The sequence below is a fragment of the Heloderma suspectum genome, chromosome 7 (genome assembly GCF_057233095.1).
Source record: "Heloderma suspectum isolate Gila_16-S chromosome 7, 16-S_ref, whole genome shotgun sequence".
Lineage (NCBI taxonomy): Eukaryota > Metazoa > Chordata > Lepidosauria > Squamata > Helodermatidae > Heloderma > Heloderma suspectum.
In genome coordinates, this window is record NC_139464.1 from 117,716,003 (window position 1) to 117,739,209 (window position 23,207).

At 43.6% G+C, this 23,207-nt stretch overlaps 1 protein-coding gene across 2 annotated transcripts in view; it reads left to right on the top strand.

Annotated features, from left to right (window-relative positions):
- Positions 1-23,207, top strand: part of PCLO (piccolo presynaptic cytomatrix protein) — a 424,050-nt gene that overhangs the window by 26,939 nt on the left and 373,904 nt on the right. For both annotated transcript variants that reach the window (XM_084811197.1, XM_084811198.1), the window contains one exon: positions 17,057-18,442. In XM_084811197.1, coding sequence (XP_084667323.1) covers positions 17,057-18,442 — 1,386 coding nt within the window. The remainder of the gene's footprint in view (positions 1-17,056; positions 18,443-23,207) is intronic.

Here is a 23,207-nt window from a genome sequence, read left to right on the forward strand (position 1 = left end):
GCTGACGCCATTTGCATCCCTGCTCTTTTCAATGATAGGCTACATAAATATTTACATAGCCTATCACGAAAAGAGCAGGGATGCAAAAGGTGTCTGCTATGCCGGATGCCATTTGCATCCGCAGCCCGGCAGCGGACAGAAGTCCGGCTGCAGATGGGCCCGGCTGGCGGCTCCGCAGACTTGCTGCAGAGCAGAACTGGCCAGGGAGGATTCCAGGGGGAGGGACGAATTGCCTCCCCCACCCCAGCAGACCTCGGAGCGGACTGGTAAGTGGGGTTCGTACACCCCTACTCCAAGCATAGGTGTTGCTTTAAGATGTTGGTATTAAGTACAGACAGCATTTTAAACTAGGCCTTTTTAATAACAGAGTTTTACTATCACTGAAATGTTCATTAAAAAGCTTTAAAAAACAAAAGCTTTTTTTTTAAATTAAAGAAAAAAATATTGACTTTTTTTATTACCCTGCCTTCCAATTTGTATTAGGCATCATCTTTTTCTGCTCCACAGGGTTACAACAATTACAGAAACATTAGAAATTGAGAAACTGTAGTTGCAAACACTGCACATTTCTAAGTGCAATTCTGTGAATGTGGACTGAGGACTTACTTGGCAAATTTGTATGTCATGCTAAGCCATCTTGAGAATAAGCCACCATGGGTTGGTTGTTCGCTTGCTAACCTGACAGAGAGTTGGGCACTGTGCAGCGTTCCATGGCTTGTTTCCTTCCTTAGGCCCTCTCAGTCCTTCTGCCAGCTCCCAGCAGCCTTTGTGGCAGAAGTTCTCATTTCCTTGGTCCCTATGCCAGCATTCTTTCTGCAATTGGTTGACTGGGGTTGCTGGGTACTGAGGGAAACACTCCCCCCGCTGCCCCCGGCATCAGATCACCAAATTGGATTAATTTTTGCACCCCTTATGAATGCGGTAACGTGTTCGCAAACTTTTAAAAATTGCGGGGGGCAAGACCACCTGTCTGCTATTTAGCTCAGCAGTAGGGATGTATGAATTGTGTACCTTCAGTGCCGCTTGACTTCCGCAGTTTGCGGCCAATGCTCTATTCCGCCGTTCACAAGCCCCCGGAATTCTCTTTTTTTTCCACTCCGAAAATGACGAAGATAAATCCGTACCGAAAACTGTAATTCCGGCGCCCAGCCATCTCCATGAGTTTGCATCACTATTTTTCATAAATATTTACATATTTTTTTAAAAATTGAAATCTTCCGTCTCCGTTTACTTTCAGCCAAAACACTTCCTCTTCCTAGGGGCTTACCAGTCTTAGGTGTGCCTGAGCAGTAAACTCTTTGTTTAAAGCAATGCTGTTTTAAAAAAAGAAAAAAAAATTGAAATGACCATGCCGGAGCATAAAAAGAACACCCACAAACAAGGCGGCGAGCACAATTCATTTTTAAAAAAAACTTATGTATTTATTATTGGAATATACTACACTGTGTTTTTATTTATGAAAATTCCACGGCTCTTTGCAGATGATGAAAAAAAAGTCACATGACGGCTGGCTCTGCAGGACCTCGTGGTGCCGTTCCGCAGAGGATTCCAGGGCACGGACTGAAGGGAATTCGATCCCATTTCAGTCCGTGGTGGAATTCTCTTTCATCCCTACTCAGCATACCAATATTCTTTCTTGTCAATGTCCTTCTCAATTTCACCCTCCGCCTTGCTAGCTAACACCTTTTTTAAAAAGGCTGCTTTACATACTTACACCCACCCCAAAAGCTACTTCTCCTGCAGCTGCCAGCCACTTTCAGCTCCCCCTAGCCACATTTTGTGCTTGTCACTTTCCTCCACGGTCTCCATTGTTAGCTGTCAGATTTATATATGGGTTATAGAGTAGTATGTTGTTGTTGTTGTTCAGTCGTTCAGTCGTGTCCGACTCTTCGTGACCCCATGGACCATAGTACGCCAGGCCTTCCTGTCCTGCGCTCTCTCCTGGAGCGTGCTCAAGTTCATATTCATTGCATCCGTGATGCTATCTAGCCATCTCATCCTCTGCCGTCCCCTTCTCCTTTTGCCTTCAGTCTTTCCCAGCATCAGGGTCTTTTCCAGAGAGTTTTCTCTTCGCATTAGGTGGCCAAAATATTGGAGCTTCAGCTTCAGTATCTGTCCTTCCAATGAGCACTCAGGGTTGATTTCCTTTAGGATGGACCAATTTGACCTCCTTGCAGTCCAGGGGACTCGTAAGAGTCTTCTCCAGCACCACAGTTCGAAAGCATCAATTCTTCGGCGCTCAGCCTTCCTTATAGTCCAGCTCTCACAGCCATACATTACTACTGGGAAAACCATAGCTTTGATTAGACGGACCTTTGTCGGCAAGGTGATGTCTCTGCTTCTTACTATGCTGTCTAGGTTGGCCATAGCTTTCCTCCCAAGGAGCAAGCGTCTTTTAATTTCATGGCTACAGTCACCGTCTGCGGTGATCTTGGAGCCCAAGAAAGTAAAATCTGTCACTGCTTCCATTTCTTCCCCTTCTATATGCCAGCAAGTGATGGGGCCACATGCCATGATCTTAGTTTTTTTAATGTTGAGTTTCAAACCAGCTTTTGCACTCTCCTCTTTCACCCTCAACAAGAGGCTCTTTAGATCCTCTTCGCTTTCTGCCATTAGGGTGGTATCGTCTGCATATCGGAGGTTGTTGATAATTCTCCCAGCAATCTTAATTCCGACCTGTGATTCATCCAACCCAGCGTTTCTCATGATGTACTCTGCATATAAGTTAAATAAGCAGGGTGACAATATGCAGCCTTGTCGTACTCCTTTCCCAATTTTGAACCAATCGTATGTAAAGAGTAGTATGTAAAGATATGCAAATTTCATGGCAGAGCAAGGAGGGGGATCAGTAAATATATGCAAATTTCAAGGCACAGCAAGGAGGGGGATCAGTAAATATATGCAAATTTCAAGGCAGAGCAAGGAGGGGGATCAGTAAATATATGCAAATTTCAAGGCAGAGCAAGGAGGGGGATCAGTAAATATATGCAAATTTCAAGGCAGAGCAAGGAGGGGGATCAGTAAATATATGCAAATTTCAAGGCAGAGCAGTAATGTAGAGGGGAGAATCATGCAGATTTTATAGTTGCAGACTTTTGAATGTGCACGACTGAGCAAGACCCAAATGAATGAATGAATGAATGAATGAATGAATGTGAATGTGTGCAGGACACTCTTCAGTGTCCTTTCTTCTTGATATTTAGGAGCATGGGGCAGAGGGCACTCACAAGGGATGAGGGAAGATGGCAGCAGCACTCGTGAGATTGCAAGGAGCGGCAGGGGGTTTTGCTGCTCTTACCAAGGTAGTTCTTCAGCCATTGCCGACAACTCATGATGAAGCTTCCCTGCCAGGTTTGAATGTCATGACAAGCCACACTGAACAACCCAACAACTCATGGGTTCTCAGGGTGGCTTGTTTGTGAAAAATAAGCCACCCTGCGGAAACCACGCCAGTGTCAGGGCCCAGCTTCAGTGCTGCAGTGGGCCTTGTAGGTTATACCCAGGACTGGATTGTAGGTAGCCTGGAAGGGCTGGGGCCGATTCAGTTTCTGGAGTGTCAGCGTATGCGTGAGCTTCTCTCTGTCAGTGTTCCCAGAGCAGAGCCAGGGGGAGTCACCCCACTCCCTGTCCGCCTGCTGGTCTGGCCTTGGCAGGCAGGGAGGCTGGAAGCTGCCCGTGAGAACCTGACAGGGGTGAGGTGGGGTTTGCAGAAGGGTCGCCCAGGTTGAAACATCACTGCTGGAGGGCTGAGCAGTGCCGCCCTGTGTAGACAGGGGCCTTGCTGAAAGGCTCAAGGCCCTTGTCTGTCAAGGGATCTGGAGGGAGTGTCCTACAGTCACACCTTCCCTTTTAAGCTGATGCAGAGGTGAAGAGCTTTTGCTAGGAACATCTCATCTTCATTGCCCAAAGCCTTCTCTGTTTGGATCCATCATCGCCTGGGCTTTTGGAGGCACTCTGCACATGGACTGGAACTTTGGATTGTGAAGGACTTGCCATGAAAAGAACTGTGAGGCTTTTCATAGACTTGAACTCTCATTGCTGTGGATTGTGTGTCTGTGTTTGTAGTCAGTGCAGTGTACGGCAGGCTGGGTTTGATCTACGACTTTTGGACTTCCCTCTGCCAGAAGTCATGCAGCGTGGAGTTGCCAGTGTGAAAGCAGTGGCCTGGAACTCCTTGCATGTGTGGGTAAGCCCTTCCCTTGATCTTGGTGGGCCTTGACCATGTAGCCTAGAGTTATCAACAAAAGATTCAAAGCTGGACTCTCTATGGGTGTGGGTTGTTTAGGCCTTTCAAGAAGTTATCCCCTGATTGCCTGATAGGTTCATTCCAGGAATCATTCCCTTTCCATGTCTGGGGTTGGAGCCCCATGAAAGGATTGCCTGGGTTAGGTACCCAGGAATCCAGAGTCCTCCCCTTGTGTTCAGAACAGTGGAGATGGCAACGGAGAAACCACACTGAGGATTTCGGTCACGGTAGTAGTGTTTAGCTTTGGTCTGTTCTGGAATTACATAGAGCCTATAGCTACTGACCATCAGCTATATGATTTCTGAAGAGTGTAACCATTAAGCTTTTGCCGTGGGATTCCCTGCAAGAAAGAAATCTCACTGATTTGGGTGTCCAGTGTCAGATTGCCTGAGCGTGTATACTGGGGGGATCAGGAAACCTGACAGCCAGGTTCGGACGTCACAACAATCCACCATAGGAGGATTGGGTTGTCATGTTGTGTAACCAGGTCACTAATTTCACTGGGAGTTATTCCGAAGAAAGTGCGTCTAGGAGCCGAAATGGCATTTTCATTTCTACTTAATTGCAATTCTGAAGAATTCAGAAGATGTGGAAGGAAACAATGATGATATTAACCATTGTTAATGGTTTTCTTTCATTCTGTAAGGTTTCATTCTGACAGCTTTCAGTATATTCCATTTTGGAGTTTGGATGGGAAAATGTTCTCTTTCCTTCAGTCCTCCGGTCTCTAGGCAGGCATATTATTTCACAGGGGAATGCATCACATTAAAACCAGAACTAACATTGCTTGATTGCATACATATGTAAGAAGCAATCTGGATTTCAGATTACTACGCATATAGTTAATGCATATATGTGCTGTCAAGAAGATGAAATATTTTCAAATAGAGGTCCCCAATTCTCCCTCTCCTTGATTACAGAGTCTAACCTCCATGGAGATGTGCAGCGCCTTTTTCCCCTTGTCCCCAGATTGGAACTTTTGAGGTTCAGTTGATGTTCCCTTAACATTATTGTTGTTCTGGCTTGGAAGAAGTCTGTGCAAGCATCGTCATAGTGGCCCCCTATGGTGGAGTATGTATGATGGATCCAGCCCTTGTTCTTAGGCAAGATTACCGATGATTCTGACAATTAGGCAAGTTTGTCCAGAATTACAGATGATTCTGACAATTAGGCATTGTACTGGACTAGCGGGACAGAGGGTCCTCTGGGATGAACGACCTGATTGTATTCCTGTATGGAACCAAAGACATTAAAGCTGTTCAGTCCGTAGCCCTGTGCAGAATTTAGTGTGTGCATGAGGTTGAGTGGGATAGCACCTGTTGGCTCTACCCCCTTGCCACCCCCTAGTTCCATTTATTCCAAGTCCCACTTGTACAGGGTCCTATGTATGGACACCCCCGCACGTACAGGCTTTTTTATGCATTCTCTGTTGCAAGGTACAGATTGTATGTTTGGAGCCTATGCAGTGTAGGGCCCTGTGCAGACAGGACTTGGAATGCCTCATAATTGGAGTCAGCATGGGGCTGGGGCAAACAAATGCAATCCTGACCCCCTCCTCCAATCCTGAATACACCTCTGCATACAGAGCTTCTGCCCAGGGGTTGTGTGGGCCTTTGCAACCTCACGTTTTGGTATTTGTTATGTCTAGGGGTCCCAGTGCACTTTTTTTGGTAGTTCATGGAAATGAAGTAGGCTGTGTTACTTAGGAAAAGACTTAGGTGTTGTAGAAGCCCTTCACCAATGCAGGCCGTTACCTGATAGCGGAATGTTGTAGAAGATATTTACAGTTTGCTTCCCTTAGTAGGTTTCATCAGTACTGCATCTCTTATGGTGACCTTAGCATTCACTGGGGAAACTGTAGCATGATAATTAGTTAAGACGGTTTGTGTCCTGAAGTGTGAAACCAAACTGGCCAGAGTCTTACTCTGTGTTTCTAAGCGGAGTGCAGGAAATAAACACTGCCAAACCACTTAGAAATTCAGGCCGTGATTTGATAGATCCAACATACAGGTGAGTGAAGATTGCCTACAATAGCTAAGACAGCTATGTTTCATTTTAAAGGGGGGAAATATCTCAAAAAGTGAGACATTTGGTCAGACATTGAATGGTAGAGTTAGAGGAGGATCACATCCATCCAGGAATCTTGGAGATATACCAATGGTTCTTGTTAGTCATCATAAGTTGAGAATCTAACTTTGGCTGTATATTTTCTTAGCCAAATGCAGGGGATAAAATAAGGGATGGCTTTATACTAGCCAGGAATATCTGGCTAGTAGGGTTGCCACTACTTTTGTTCTGGTTCTGGTGCTGTGTCTCCAGCAGCATGTAGAGATGTCAGCAAAATGTGTACTACAAAATGTGAACTGGGGCTCAGATACAAGTTTGTCTGCTTGTCTCAGAGAAGAAGCAAATATTAGAAGCCCTGAATTTTTCTGAAGCTTGGGTTTTCATAAAAGTCAGAGAAGAATTCCTGTTCAAGTCCACTACCAACCCTCCAAGTCCCCCTCAAACCCTCTCCCCTTCCCTTTAAACCCTGCTTATCTGGATGGATGGTGTGACCAGTGGTGGCAAGGAGCTGTGGGGAGAGGGAAGAAGGACGATGTCTCCCTTCCTCTCATTTCTGATGCCTGCTGTGTTGTATTGCGGCATGCTAGGAGCCAATGCTTTGTTAGGCCTTGAGAAAATGACATTTCCCAGGGTCTTCTGCCCTCCAGGAACCAGCAATGGAAAGGGGAGAGAGATGTCTCTCCTTCCCTCTATCTGCAACTGTGTATCACCAGCCAACCCCTGCTATGTGAATGGGGGTTAAAGTAGGGATGTCAGAGAATTCTGCCATGGATCTCAGTGAAGCCGAATGCCAGTGCATTCGGCCCTCCAAAATCCGTGGGAGAAGGAAGCCCCCTGCCCCACCACCCTGCGAAAGGCGCGCGAAATGGAGCACTTACCTGGTGCCGTTCGCGCTGCTTTGCGAATGGCGGCCGCGTCTGCAGCCGCCATTCACTTCCCCATTTAGGCCGTGATAGGCTACGTAAATACTTATGTAGCCTATCATGGCTAACGCAGGGATGCCATTTGCGTCCCCGTGGAGGCCATGATAGGCTACGTAAGTATTTATGTAGCCTATCACGGCAAAAAAAGGGAACACAAATGGCTGCCGTAGCCGCCGCCATTTGCATCCCTGGTTTGTTTGTTTTTTGCCGTGATAGGCTACGTAAATATTTACGTAGCCTATCACAGTAAAAAAATGGGTGCAAATGGCATAGCGGCTGCGATTTACGTCCCTGTCCTTCGCTCTGATAGGCTATGTAAATATTTACGTAGCCTATCACAGCCAAAAACAGGAATGCAGATGGCGGCCACAGGCTCCAGACACCTGCTCATGCACCCGGTCGATGGCTCTGCGGAGTTGCCATGGAGCGGAGCCGGCCAGGTTAGGATTTTGGGAGGAGGTGTGGAGCGCCTCCCCCCCACCGCGAATCACCCCTGCGAAAAGGTAAGTGAGTTTTGTACATTCCTAGGTACAAATTTACTACTTTACAAATTTACTAGGTACAAATTTACTACTTTAGGTAGTAAAGCCCCCCCCCCCACGCTACCTTTGGTAGGGGGAGTGTGATGGAAGGGGGTTGAGTGGAGTGGATTTGGCCAGGCTGCATTTGGTTGAGCCAAGCTATTTCCCAGTTTTTAGAACAATGCATTGGCTTATTTCTGAACCAATCTAATACAAGCCATGGATTGTTTATCCACTTTTACTGACATGCAGATGGGGATGCAGTGATAGGAAAAAAGCTTCACTTAAATTCTGAATGTCAGGCTGCAGTTAAAAGCTTAGGAGCCGGACCAGAAACAGACATGACAACTCTGTTAATTAGCCATGGTTGGAAACAGAGTGCAGCACTAAAATGAATCTCTGATCATAAGAATGCTTTGAAGAAAGCTCCACTGAAATCATCGGGACTTGCTTGTATATAAGTGGATTTAGGATTAGTGTATGAAAGAAACATAGTGAGTTTTTATAGAAAAATAAATGAAAACGGGCAACGTCTCTTTATAGGGAGTCTCTGTGCTGATAATGTCTGTCTTGTCTATAACAAAATATTGAAATATAAAATCAAGCAAAACAGGAGCAACAACAACGTGTTCATCACAGGCCTTTGTCTGTCTCTTTTCATCACAACAGCTTTACTGTTTGGAAAATAAGGAATATCAGATCTCAGTAATAGCTGAGATATGTCCCCTGTGTTAGATGTCTGTATCTCTAATCCTGGATTCATGGGGAATAGATATTGGTGGTCACTGATGATATAATTAAAACATGCTCTTATATAGTCAGCTTGCAGGTACAGGTAAACATAGTCCCGGCTAATGCATGCTATGGGAGCTGCATGCCCTGGTATTGAAAACAAGTTCCAGGTCTGGGGTCTGGCTAGATTAGTTCAGATGAATCCCTGGGTATTGCAATTCATTGTCTGGCTCCTGATCCAGCAATCCAGCAATCTGTAATACCTGTCTTTAAGGTGTGTATACAGTGCAGAATTTCATCTAATATGTGCATCATAATGCTCATCTGTGCACCTTTAAACCAGCTGGATAAGTGCTCATATGGTGGTGTGTTTTGATGCACATTCCACTGCAGAGTTAACAATTGTTACACAAAGCTAACCCCTTCATGGATCACTGCCTTGTTGTGGTGAAGGGGCTTGCGTAACTCAGTGAAGCCATAAGCTATGCTGTGCGGGGCCACCCGAGACGGACAGGTCATGGCGGAGAGTTCTGACAAAATGTGGTCCACTGGAGAAGGAAATTGCAACTCACTCCAGTATTCTTGCCAAGAAAACCCCATGGAACATATCACAAGGCTAAAAGATAGGATGCCGGAAGATGAGCCCCTCAGGTCAGAAGGTGTTCAATATACTACTGGGGAAGAGCAGAGGGAATTTCCAAGTAGCGCCAGAAAGAGTGAAGCGGCTGGGCCAAAGCCGAAAAGACACTCAGCTGTGGATGTGTCTGGTGGTGAAAAGGAAGTCCAATGCTGTGAAGAACAATATTGTTTAGGAAGGTCAATGAATCAAGGTAAGCTGGAGGTGGTCAAACATGAGATGGCGAGATTGAACATTGACATGTTGGGAATCAGCGAACTAAAATGGACAAGCATGGGCGAATTTAATTCAGGTGACCATCGTATCTACTACTGTGGGCAAGAATCCCTTAGAAGAAATGGAGTAGCACTCATAGTCAATAAAAGGGTGGGAAAAGCAGTACTGGGGTACAATCTCAAAAATGATAGAATGATCTCAGTACAAATCCAAGGGAAACCATTCAGCATCACAGTAATTCAAATCTATGCCCCAACCACTGATGCCGAAGAAGCTGAGGTTGATCGGTTCTATGAAGACCTACAACACCTTCTAGAACTAACACCAAAAAAAGATGTCCTTTTCATCATAAGGGATTGGAATGCTAAAGTAGGAAGTCAAGAAATAACCAGGGAAACAGGCAAGCATGGCCTTGGTGTACAAAATGAAGCAGGACAAAGGCTAATAGAGTTTTGCCAAGAGAACACGCTGATCATAGCAAACACTCTTTTTCCAACAGCACAAGAGGCGACTGTACACATGGATATCACCAGATGATCAGTATCGAAATCATATTGATTATGTACTTTGCAGCCAAAGATGGAGAAGCTCCATACAGTCAGTCAAAACAAGACCTGGAGCTGACTGTGGCTCAGATCATGAGCTTCTTATTGCAAAATTTCAGCTTAAATTGAAGAACATAGGGAAAACCACTAAAACATTCAGGTATGACCTCAATCATATCCCTTATGAATATACAGTGGAAGTGAGGAATAAATTTAAGGGATTAGACCTGATAGAGTGCCTGAGGAACTATGGATGGAGGTCCGTAACATTGTTCAGGAGGCAGCAACGAAATCCATCTCAAAGAAAAAGAAATGCAAGAAAGCCAAGCGGCTGTCTGATGAGGCTTTACAAGTAGCTGAGGAAAGAAGGGAAGTGAAAAGCAAGGGAGAAAGGGGAAGATATATCCAACTGAATGCAGATTTCCAGAGAATAGCAAGGAGAGACAAGAAGGCCTTCTTAAATGAACAATGCAAAGAAATCGAGGAAAACAACAGAATGGGAAAGAGTAGAGATCTCTTCAAGAAAATCGGAGATCTCAAGGGAAAGTTTTGTGCAAAAACGGGCATGATAAAGGACAAAGAAGGCAGGGACCTAACAGTAAGAAGAGGTGGACAGAATACACAGAAGAACTATACAGGAAAGATCTGAATGTCCCTGATAGCCATGATAGTGCGGTCACTGAACGTGAGCCGGACATCCTCGAGAGTGAAGTCAAGTGGGCCTTAGGAAGCATTACTAACAACAAAGCTAGCGGAAATGACAGTATTCCAGCCGAGCTATTTAAAATCCTAAAAGATGATGCTGTTAAAGTGCTGCACTCAATATGCCAACAAATTTGGAACACTCAACAGTGGCCACAAGCCTGGAAATGTCAGTTTACATTCCAATTCCAAAGAAGGACAATGCCAAAGAGTGTTCAAACTACCGTACAATTGCGCTCATATCACATGCCAGCAAGGTTATGCTCAAAATCCTACAGGCTAGGCTTCAGCAGTATGTGAACCGAGAACTACTGGAATTACAAACTGGGTTTCGAAGAGGCAAAGGAACCAGAGATCAAATTGCCAACATTCGCTGGATCACGGAGAAAGCAAGAGAATTCCAGAAAAACGTCTATTTCTGTTTCTTTGACTATACTAAAGCCTTTGTGTGGATCACAACAAAGTGTGGCAAATTCTGAAAGAGATGGGAGTACCAGACCACCTTACCTGTCTCCTAAGAAACCTGTACGAGGGCCAAGAAGCAACAGTAAGAACCAGACATGGAACAACCGATTGGTTCTAAATTGGGAAAGGAGTACGACAAGGCTGCATATTGTCGCCCTGCTTATTTAACTGCGGCTGTATAGTCAGGAAGCCTTCCCGGGATCCATGCATGCCAGATGGCCAGTTCATGCTGTCAGTGTTCTCTGCACGGCCATGTACACAGTGGAGAAAAGTTTGTTTGAACGAAGCTGAACATGGAGTTAGTGGGTGTGAGCAGCAACATCTGTGGCTGTAGCCACATTTCTTTCAGCAGCTGTAATCACAAAGATAGCTTCGTGTTATATTGAGAAATGGAGACCCTTACAAAATCCTTTATGAAATACCGCAACATGATTAATTATTTCTGCTTGAAGCCTAGGCACCTTTCGTTTGGAAGAAATGGTAATCTCATCCTTCCCTTCAAGCCAGGAGTCTTCTAAAATGTGTCGCTATATTGTCACTGCTTCCTATTCCAATCCCCCCTCCCCCCAAAACACACAGTTATCCCTTCCAAAAGCCAAGTAGATTATTACTATCCAATGTACAAATGTGTTTTTGTTCAGTCGTTAAGTCATGTCCGACTCTTCGTGACCCCATGGACCATAGCACACCAGGCCTTCCTGTCCTCTGCTGTCTCCCGGAGTGTGCTCAAGTTCATATTCGTTGCATCGGTGATGCTATCTAGCCATCTCATCCTCTGCCGTCCCCTTCTCCTTTTGCCTTGGGCATTGTTTACTTCCCATTTTGTCAGTTCGTTATTTTGAACAGGAAGTCTTCTAAAGGGTCCCATGCCTAAAATACCCTCACCAAGTTTTTCACACAAGTAAATCATATATTAAATCTGTCACTAAGGTCACAATCCTATGCATATTTAGACAGAAAAAGGTCCTACAGTTCCCAGCATTCCCCAAGCAGCATGGCTCCTAAAAACAGCAACGACAGTCACACATCAGTGCCAGTATCCTGATTGCCTGGCAACTATAACTTACTACTACAGCAAGGTCATGTGATTTCAGATGTTTTTTAGGTAATCACTGTCAGGAAATGTAGCTGATTCTGTTTTTGGTCAGACAGGTTAATCTTCTCTCAAATCCCAGTAATATTATTCCTCTTCTTGGCTGCAGCACAGATGATAAACCTCTATTTAATCCTAAATGCATTGTGCTGTTTTGGAATTTTTCTCTTTTTTGTACTTTTTACTATAAAGTCATGCAGTAATTAAAAAAATTGGCATGCATACAACTTTTACTGTTGCAGTTAGACTGTATAGTGTTCGACAGTATCCTAGAGGTGTTTCTCATATAATTGTCCCCTATGCAAGGCCTTCAAATATGGGAAGTGAAGTAGCCGGAGGATGTGCAGTCTTGCATTCAGCTGGGAGATATTTCATGCACCTCTGATAAATATGTCAATTTGTTCTCAGGTTATAATCTTAAACCATTTTCCTAGACATGTCTTAAGAACCAATGGAAAGAAAAATGTGCTTCTGTAGTCTCTGGGGTATTTCTAATGCTACTTGAGAAATCTCCATCCTTGCTCAAATCTAGAGACTGATTGAACTTGGGATGAATACGTATAGCTCAATTTCATCATCACGGCCTTACTCAGTTGCACTGTGGCGGAAACAGTACCGTAGATCAGGAGTTGGCAGATTTTAGGCTTATGTGATCTACTTTTTTTCACTAGAATCCCATGATCCAACTACCAGAGCCAGGTACAAAATACTGACTCAGAAGGGTGAACGTAGAATTGCCAAACGAGATGTCTCTAAGCGCATGCTGAGTCCAGGAATTCGTTTTCAGCACCAGAATTGGAGTTTGCACACAAATCCTTTCACACACAAATCTGTTTCCCGCTAAGCTTTCTTGGCTTTCAACAGCCTAATTTAAGAGACTTTTTTGTTGTCACTGTTGTTAAATTATTGGAAATTGGAAACCTTGCTGATCTATGGCAAATAATGCGCTTGTTTGTCATTGATAAATACTGTGGATATGTGAGATAGCAGGACGTTTGATAGCTATGTCACATAACTGGATAGGGTGGTCGCTTATGAATTGCCAAAAAAGAGGACACGTGCCACCAACAGAAGAGAACAAAAGAGGATAGCAATCTGCATATAATTTGCATATAGTAATTTAGATGTATAGATACAAGTTTAGAAATAACTATTATCATATAGAAATAACAGTAAAATAATAAAAAGAATAACTACAATAAAAAGAATACTAATATTAGCCTTCCAAATGGCTGGCAGAATGGAGCCCCAGTTGAAACGAACCATCACCGCTGCCCTTCCTCTGGCTGGGTCGATGGGCAAAAGCAGCTATATTGCAGTGCAAAACGCTTTCTATCCCAGGAAAGTTCAGTGAGCCTTTCATGAGGCTAGGAGGAGTTTCTGAGACCCAGGTGCCAGCCAGAGGCAACTGCTACTAACCAGTTACAAAGTAGGGTGGCCAAAAACAGAGGAAATGCGTCACCAAAAAAGAAAAAAAAGGACAAAGGGGAAGACACTGATTTGCATAATATTTGTGTGTGTGTGTGTGTTTAGAAATAATTATTATAATTTAAATAGAAATACAGTACGCTTCACCACAGTATGAAAGACTAGGACCAAATGGCCTGTGACGTCCCTGCTTGCTCATTGTGCTGTTCAGGTGAGAAGTGTTGATAGCCAAGAGTTCTTAATGGTCCTTTATCTTTAAACTGGAATGGGACAGAACAGCCCGTCACATAAAGGATGTCTTCAAACCGAGGACGGCCCTATGACAGCCCTTCAAATAGAGGACTGTCCTTTGCTAAAGGGGATACATGGCCACCCTATAACCAGCCTATAGTTTGATAGTTGCAATAGTGATTAATTCTCCATGTACTGCTTTCCTTGTCATGTTGTCAGATTGCAAAGGAGAATCTCCCCCTTTTTATTTGTGTGTGTGTGTGTGTGTGTGTGTGTGTGTGTGTGTGTGACAGAGAACGAAGATAAACGAAGATTCTCAGGGCAATGCTTACCCAAAGTAGAAGACTGTGACAGATTTCATTCTTTTTTGCTAATGGCCTTAATGACAGGGGATTACAAGGACTCTTGCCTTCCATAAGGGAAATGTGATATTTCTTGTAAATATCTGAAATATTGAATGCTCTATATGTAGATCAATAGTACATTCATGCTCAGGCAAATACCTGGCAAGTACATTTTATTTATCTCCCTTCCAGTAGTAATAATAGACAGCGAAAGGTATGAACACACATGTGTAATGTGTGAGGAAATTACACATTTTTTGATTAATAATACTCTTTTTTCTTTATAATATTTGTAAGATACTAAAATTGCGGCCTACATATTTCCCTCTACAAAGAGTCAGAGCACCAGACATCAACATGTGGATGTTAAACTTTTTAACAGTTTAAAAAATTAGAAAAAAAGCCCTTGATAAGACTTGCATATTGTCAGATTAGTGCTTTTGTGTATTTGTGTTGTTTTCAGGCCGTGGGTATAGCTTTAACTGCATGGTAAAAATTGATTTGGACATAAGACGGCGCAATCACTGAATATGCATGGACCTGGCCAAATGGCCCACACCAGTTACTCATCTTATGAGTTGGTGCTAATAGTGAAGTCATACATAATAACAGGGCAGGGCAAGAACTGGAGTTACTTTCCTGTTACGTGTAGTTTGCAAACATGGAGCAGGCATGTCTCGAAGTGCAGTCGAGCCGCACAAAGTCCGTTTCGGGCCATCTCCACTTTAATTTGATTGTGAGTTGGTTTGGCACACGTAAACACATGGTTAGACCCGATTCACATTTTTGCTTGTGGTATAGTAAAATCACCGCAAGAAGGTTTCACTTGACTTCGAAGTAAGTGCTGCTGCTCCAGACTACATCCAAGTGTATCAGTTGCTCCTCACACTTATTTCCAGTTGCAAGTTATGCATTTAGATTGATATGTCATTTGATTCTGCACTGAGGGTTAAGCTGTTCTTGTTGTTCAGCCGTTAAGTCATGTCCAACTCTTTGTGACCCCGTGGACCATAGCACGCCAGGCCTTCCTGTCCTCCGCTCTCTCCCGGAGCGTGCTCAAGTTCATATTCATTGCAATGGTGATACTATCTAGCCATCTCATCCTCTGTCGTCCCCTTCTCCTTTTGCCTTCAATCTTTCCCAGCATCAGGGTCTTTTCCAGGGAGTTTTCTCTTCGCATTAGGTGGCCAAAATATTTGAACTTCAGCTTCAGTATCTGTCCTTCCAATGAGCAGTCAGGGTGGATTTCCTTTAGGATGAACTGATTTGACCTCCTTGCAGTCCAGGGCACTCGTAAGAGTCTTCTCCAGCACCACAGTTCGAAAGCATCAATTCCTCGGCGCTTGGCCTTCCTTATAGTCCTGCTCTCACAGCCATACGTTACTACTGGGAAAACCATAACTTTGATTATACAAACCTTTGTCGGCAAGGTGATGTCTCTGCTTCTTACTCTGCTGTCTAGGTTTGCCATAGCTTTCCTCCCAAGGAGCAAGCATCTTTTAATTTCATGGCTACAGTCACCGTCTGCGGTGATCTTGGAGCCCAAGAAAATAAAATCTGTCACTGCTTCCATTTCTTCCCCTTCTATATGCCAGGAAGTGATGGGGCCAGATGCCATGATCTTAGTTTTTTTAATGTTGAGTTTCAAACCAGCTTTTGCACTGTTGCTAGATTGTGTCCGGCAGCATGCACAGAGTTCTGGGTGCAAGGCTTCCACATGCGCAGGCTTCTGCATGATTGTCTGCACATACAGCACCATATAGTGAGTGAGTAGCTGGTGCCACGCTGGTGCCAGTTACTGGAATTGGCTCTGAACTTCAACGAAATTATAAATGGGTTTAGGTCTAGGACGTTAAGTTAGATTTTATCTCCTATGTCAGCTATGCTAGATATAGATAATTGTGACTGTGGCTAATAATCAGATATATAACATGACCACATAGAGTTCTGTAGGTAAAGGAATTTTTAAGTATTTGTTTTAATATGTATAGAATATTTCAACAAACTTTATGTTAGATTTCATACAAAGCTTTAGGGAGGGTCCACACATAAAGGCGAACTCTGAGCTGCATGCAAACCCAGAGTTTCAATCGCTTGTGCTTGGGTCCTCTTGCAAGTGGGAGTAGCTAAACAAGTCAGGGACTCTCTGTCCCTAGCTTGTTTAATGGAACATCAAAACTGGGAACTCTGGCTTGTCTCTCTCCCTGACAAGCCAGAGTTGTAGTCCAGGGTTTGTTCTTGGGTTACAACTTAGGTGTGTTGGGGAAGAGACAAACCAGAGTTCTCCAGTTGGACATCACACTAACCAAGCCAAGGTTGGAAAGTTTAGCATGTTTAGCTGTTCCTGATGGAGGGAGGAGCCAAGCAGGAGCCCCCTCTTTAATGAGCTTCCGCTGTGCATTAAAAATGTGGTTGTTCAGGCAGGCATTTGGGGTGGGTTAGGGTATTTTTTATGATGTTTTTAATGTAGAATTTTATTGTTTTAACTGTTTTATTGTTGTACATAGCCCAGAGTGGCTGGGTGACCAGCCAGATGAACGATTAATACATTTAATAAATAGATAGATAGATAGATAGATAGATAGATAGATAGATAGATAGGAACTTGGGAAGCTGCCTTATACTCAGTCAGAGCATTGGCCCATCTAGCCCAGTGTCATCAACACTGACTGGCAGGAGCTCTCCAGAGTTTCAGACATGGGTTTTTCCAATGAATGGGTATTGATCATGTCTATGGGAGGAGGTAATCTTAATGCTGAAGTAAATTTGTAAATGTTAAAGGTAGAAAGTAGGTATGATCAAGTGAGCCCCTCTCTCCTCCAGAACATATCAATTGGAAATGTTCAGTGTTTAGTTTGGAATTCTATCTTGCTATTTAAACTTTTTTATTATTATTATTCATCCAGATTAAAGAATGGCTCTGTTTAAACTGCCAGATGCAAAGAGCTGTCGGTGGTGACTTAGCTTCTGTTCATGGTCCTGGCCCAAAGCCCTCTGCATCCACACAAAAGACACCTGCTCCAACTCCAGCAACCAAACCACCTTCCCAGCCACAGCAACCTACTCAGAAGAAAGAAGTTCCTCTAAAACCTGATGTCACCCCATTACCCGATCTCAAAAAAACATCAACACAGACAAAACAGCTGCCCAGTTCTTCTGCAAAATCAAAGCTTCCTGCTGCTGAATTGCAGCCAACAGAATCCACCCCCAAATCTGACGACGCCAAGCCTGCAGTGGTCGAAGATAAGCAAAAACAATCTAGTATTCAAAAACCCACAAGTGATGCTGGGCCTACGCCTTCTCCATCAGATACCAAGCGAGATTCACCTGGCCTCAAACCTGCATTGGCTCAACAGAAAGTGGTACAGCCTCAAAGATCAGAAGCTGTCAAGTCATCTCAAGACACACCTACACCTGTAGATAAATCTGCTCCTCCAGATACTAAAACCTCATCTCAAGTGTCTCAGCAGAAGTCTGATCCCAAACTTGTTTCTCAGCCTGGACCTGGATTGGATACTAAGGCACAAAAGCAAGTTGAGCCAATGGACGTGAAAGGAGACCCTAAGAAAATGCAACCCCAGATGAATCCTAAGCCAGATGCCAAGCAGGCTCCCAAAGGACAACAAGGTACAGTAGGCCCGAAACCCACCCAAGCCCAGCCACAAGCTCAGTTCCAACAACCGCAGAAAACTCCAGAACAATCTAGACGATTCAGTCTTAATGTAGGAGGCATCAATGATGCCCCCAAACCACAGCCAACAACCCCTCAAGAAACAGTTACTGGGAAGCTCTTTGGATTTGGTGCTTCAATTTTTAGTCAGGCTTCAAATTTAATCTCTACTGCAGGCCAGCCAGGAGCTCAACCACAGGGTCCTCCATCTGGGTCCCCCTCAAAGCAGCCCCCTCCTCCAGCACAGGCCCCTATCTCACAAAAAGACATCCGTCAAGCTCAACCACCTCCCAGAGCAACACCCATGAAAAAAGAAACAAAGGCTCTTGTAGCAGAAAAACCGGAGCCACCCAAAGCTGAAGGCATCTCCACTGTTAAAGAAACAGACCCTGAGAAGAAGCCTTTGCCTGCCAAAGATACCAAGTCTCCAGCTGTTAAAGCTAAACAAAGTGCTGATCTACCAGAAATGGTTCTGCCTTCACTGCCAACACCAGCTTGTCCTCTCTGTAAAACTGATCTAAATGTTGGTTCTAAGGATCCTCCCAACTACAATACTTGTACGGAATGCAAGAGTATAGTGTGCAATCTCTGTGGATTTAACCCAATGCCGCACATAACAGAGGTAGGCAAAGCTTTCTTTTGTATTAATATTTTTGTGAACCACTATTTTGTAAACGATGAATACCAAAAGAATATTAAATCAGCCTTTTAAGGTTGTAATCCTATACGCACTTAAATGGAAATAAGCCCCTTTGAATTCAGCAGGTTTTATTTTTGAGTGGGCACATGTAGGATTGTGCTGTAACTATAAGCATTTGCCAGACATTGACCAGAATGATCTTTTTATATTTTATTTCTTTCAAAGAGTTCAGCCTGAAGCAGCTTTTGGTTCATTTGATAAACTGGATCCATAAATGATTTCACTGTGCTGTTTGAGTACTTGTAAATGTGTAAAGGCAGAAGAGGGAGAGGTTATAGTTACGATCAGCTGTAATTTGCTATGTGAATATTTCTGCCAGGCTAGGATGGCAAGAGTGTTTGTTCTACACTTACTTATTACAAGACAAGATGATGGATGCCCGCAGTTTATTGCTTACTTCTCTGACATCTTTCCAGTTTGACTACTGGGCTTGAAAAAGTGACATGCAGAAAAGCTCACTGTATGTATATCTTCCATTCTAGCATTTTGTTCCCCATATTAATTATTTGTGTTTGGAAAATATTGCAGGTTGTAAGCAAAGCATTGCCTTGTAAAAAAAATGAATTTCCTCCTCTGCTGAGGAAGGTTTTTTTTTTTTTTTTACTATAATACATCTTCCTAGATTTTAAGGCAAAAACTGACGAACAGCTTTGCAACTATTTAAAGGCAGCATAACATTTTAATGGACAGTGGCCATTCTTGTAACTCCCCTATTGTGGCGGGACATTAATATTATAGTACATTAATATTATAACTCATTTTCTTCCATTACTGTTATTGTTTGGCCTTATGGAGTTTGTAATTTGTTGTTGTCAGGATTTGGGTTGGGGCATTCGGTAGCAGAATTGGTTTACTCTCAGTTCTGTGGGCTTTGCTTTGCAGAATGGTGAGTGTTGGTTTAGTTACATTTTGTTTGGGATGATACGTGAAAGACACAAACCTTCAAAGCTGCATGGCTGTGGGATGCCCTGAAACAGAAGATTTTATGACGTGAATAGCAGAACAAATAGGATAGGGGTATCACTGAATTCACAACCACTGCAGACATTACTTGGAAGAAAAGAAGACTACCTCTAAACATGGTTCTTTATACCCAAAGCTGGCACATGAAAAAGGACAAAGGTGCAGCCTTCCAGTGAGACATGCATTTGTAGCAGGCGGAGAACCTTTTAAAATCGATACGCCTATATGCGGAGAAACAGAGAGCAATATTTTGACTTATTCAAAATGAATGGATCTTCATAACAGAATACTGATTTACATGATAGCTCAGAGTGTAGTGTTTAACACCTTCCATAGAGAAGAAAATGCTTTGTTGTTGTTTTTGCTTAATCCAACAATCTGATATATAGTGACCTTAATGCCAGGTTGTTCGAAAAGAAAATAGGTGATGATTAAATAAGTAAGACTTGATAGATTCAAAGGCCCATAAGGCCATGTGTACTCTGATGGATTATCACGGATGTTAGCCAGTGTTCTTATCTGATGATTTATTCACCAGGGAGAAGCACTGTTTACCAACTCTTTAATTAGTCTTCCTGTGGACTTGCAGCTCAGGTAATTCTATTTTTAGCATGTAGCACAAGAAAATACAGCAGCTGCAGATACTCTGATACTCAATGGAAGAAGTGTTGCTGACCATTTTGTACAGCATCTGATGGAAAGGGAACACTAAACAGTATCAGTACTGTTGATCTATAAGTTGATTAATTTCAGCATTGGGTTGCAAAGGTTGGGCTACCTGCCAGGACAATTTTTTCGTAAAGGGAGAGGTTGCTTCATAAAAGCCAGCCTTCCCCAACCTGGTACCTACAGGTGTGTTGGACTACAACTCTTATCTTCCCCAGTCAGCATTGGCTCTGCTGGATGGGGAAGGTGGGAGATGTAGTCAGACAGATCTGTTAAGCACTAGGTTGGGGAAGGCTGATACAAGCTATAGGGCAGCCTTCCCCAACCGAATGGTCTCCACATATGTTGGATTGGCTGGGAATTATGGGAGTTGCAGTCTAACACATCTGGAGGGTGTTTGGTTGGAGAAGGCTGCTGTAGGGGAAAAAAGCAGTAGAATGTCTAGTTAGCCTCAGGCAGGGCGGCGGTAAGATATTCTATATTCCTTAAAATAAAACAAGCAAACAGAAACCCAACAGTTTGAAGATACATGGGTTTGTGCAGAGAGCGAGATGTAATTTAAAAAACAAACAAATTTGAAATGGGTTCTGAGGTTCGTCATTTTAAAGAAATATATGCAAGACATATGAACTTGTTCAGATATTACTTCTTTCCCCAAACTTATATGTTATGAGATGAGAAATGATGGTTAAAAAAAAAAGATCTGTTTACATTATTTTATAGGGAACTCTTCCATGTGCTAACAAACTTTCCTGTAATTCATTTGTGGCTATGAAATGACTTCTGCCATTGAAAAATTAACAGTGCCTATATTCATGTTGGTTAGAACAAATAATCATGATAGCAGTAGGGGATTCTTAACTCACGGTGAAGTTTTCTGTATTAAAAAAGTTGCCATGTTAACTGTTCCTAGGATGACTAACAAATGCTTTCTTTTTAAATAACTAAAGTGTTCAAGCATTCTTGCTTTGCTCCAAAAGCCCAGACACTTATGTTGCTTGGATTCTTTTTTTAGATCATTAGCATGGTTACAGCTGCTTTGAGCTGTGAACATGTTTAGAAATTAAAGCTCTGGGAGAGCAATCATATGATGGCCCCTAGACATAGGATTCTTTGGTTTCCTGGATATGAGGTCAGAAGCAGGGCTCCAAACTCATGGCCAGGAAACTGTGCTCCGTTCCCCCTTCCCCTTGTAGCTGGCGTGGAGAGAACCACAGTGGGTTCTGCACAAGGGGCACTGGCTCAGACAAATAAACTGATATTAGACATGATACCCAAAGTGATCCTCCATATTCAGAGGAAGTATGCTTCTGAATACCAGGTGCTGGAGACCATCATCTTCATCTTCAGGTCTAGATGCCCAGTTTAATGGCAGTGGGATGTTAGACTAGATGGACTGTTGGTTTGATTCAGCAGGACACGTCTTGTGTTTTAAAAGCAGAAAATAGAAATATGAACCTGAGTTCAGAGTGCAATTAGTAACTTCTGAATTCAGAGCTGTGTGATGCAGCTCTTGGAGTTATTGCTGAAAACTATTCCATTCTTGTTGCCGACTCTTGCTGTTCTTGTCTCCTTGGTCTTTACAATCTCACATAGATAAAGGGTGAGTAAACGTTGTTTCTGCAGCCATAAAGGCAGATATCCAGTGCTACAAAGGTCTAGATGGCTGTATTAATGTTACAAAGGGCTGTTGATAGTATGACTACTGATGGATAACTTCTGAAGTAGATGCAGATGATATATTACTTGGCAATCCTTCACAGACCCTGCTGTGCATTGAACTTTAAGCTTGCCAATCCTATCCACATATGCATTCCTTAGCACTTTCCAGCATGAAAAACTGCTTGGTTCATGAAGCTCTGAATGCTGATCTTTAATTTGTGTGTGTGGCCTTCAGGGCCTTGATAGCCTGTGGTTTAGTTATTTTAATTAGGGTCATCTAATGAAGACTTAAACTTCAAGTAGATAATTGTAGAAAATTACTGAGCTGGCTTTCATCTGGTCTAGTACCAGAATTAATGATCCCAGTCACAATCTCAAGATTCCTTTCCTTTAAATACATTTCACAGCAAAGCAAATATCACACGACATCTAATTCAGCCCACCTTTGGTTGTCTAGACAGGCCTTTGATATAAACTAGTTGATGGGTTGCGAGCAGGTCTTGCAGCAAAGGCACATCAAAACCTCCTTGGTCCATTGACTCCATCGAAGAACGGCAGCTAGAAATACATAGGTGTTAACTCAAAATGTAATAAGAAAGACTCTCCTAGTTACAACACCGGTAGTCTTCAAATAGAACATAAAACCATTAGCGAATAGCTCATTCATGAGGAGAATTCTCTCCACCTTCACCTCTACAACGGGGACTGACACTGGGCAGGTAAATAATCCCCCCACAGTTTGTCTCTGCCAAATGCACCAGAAGCAACAGTGCCCACAAATGCTAAATCTTTCTCTGCTGTTTCCTCCCGGTACCTTTCCTGGAGAAAACGCCAACTCCTGCAGTCTTGAGCAGGAAAGTCTGTCGCAGCCTTTTGGGAACTTGCTCTTAAAGGCGCAATGGAGGAAGGGGTGGTAGGCCTCTTCTCTCCCCAGTAGGTTAAGCAGGTTCTGAGGAGTGTCATTTCTCAGGTAAGAAGCCATTCCCCGCACCTGACTTCATCTCTTTCTCCTGCTGTCTGGGTTTCTGTTCATCATCCTGTCTCTTCTCCAGCTCCCTCCTCTCTCTCTCCTTTTCCCGCTTTTTTATCCAGTGTCAGCCCACTTTTCCTCTTGTGAACCTCTTCACGCCCTCCCTCTTCCAGGTGAATCCCATCACAGGGACTAGCACAAGCCTTGAGCATGTGCCGGCTGGCGCTGCTATTCATTTGTGCTGCCCCCACTTGCTCCTGCCCTGTCACAGCCTGTCTCCTTGAGCCCAGCATTTGGAAGGGTGCGGGCCACCCTGGCAATGCCGTGATGGGTCCGAAGGATGCTGGGTAAGAGAGAGCGATCCCCGCTGATCCCTCGCACGGGTCTACTGTGGTTTTATGGATTGGCTGTTCCCTGATGTTTTCT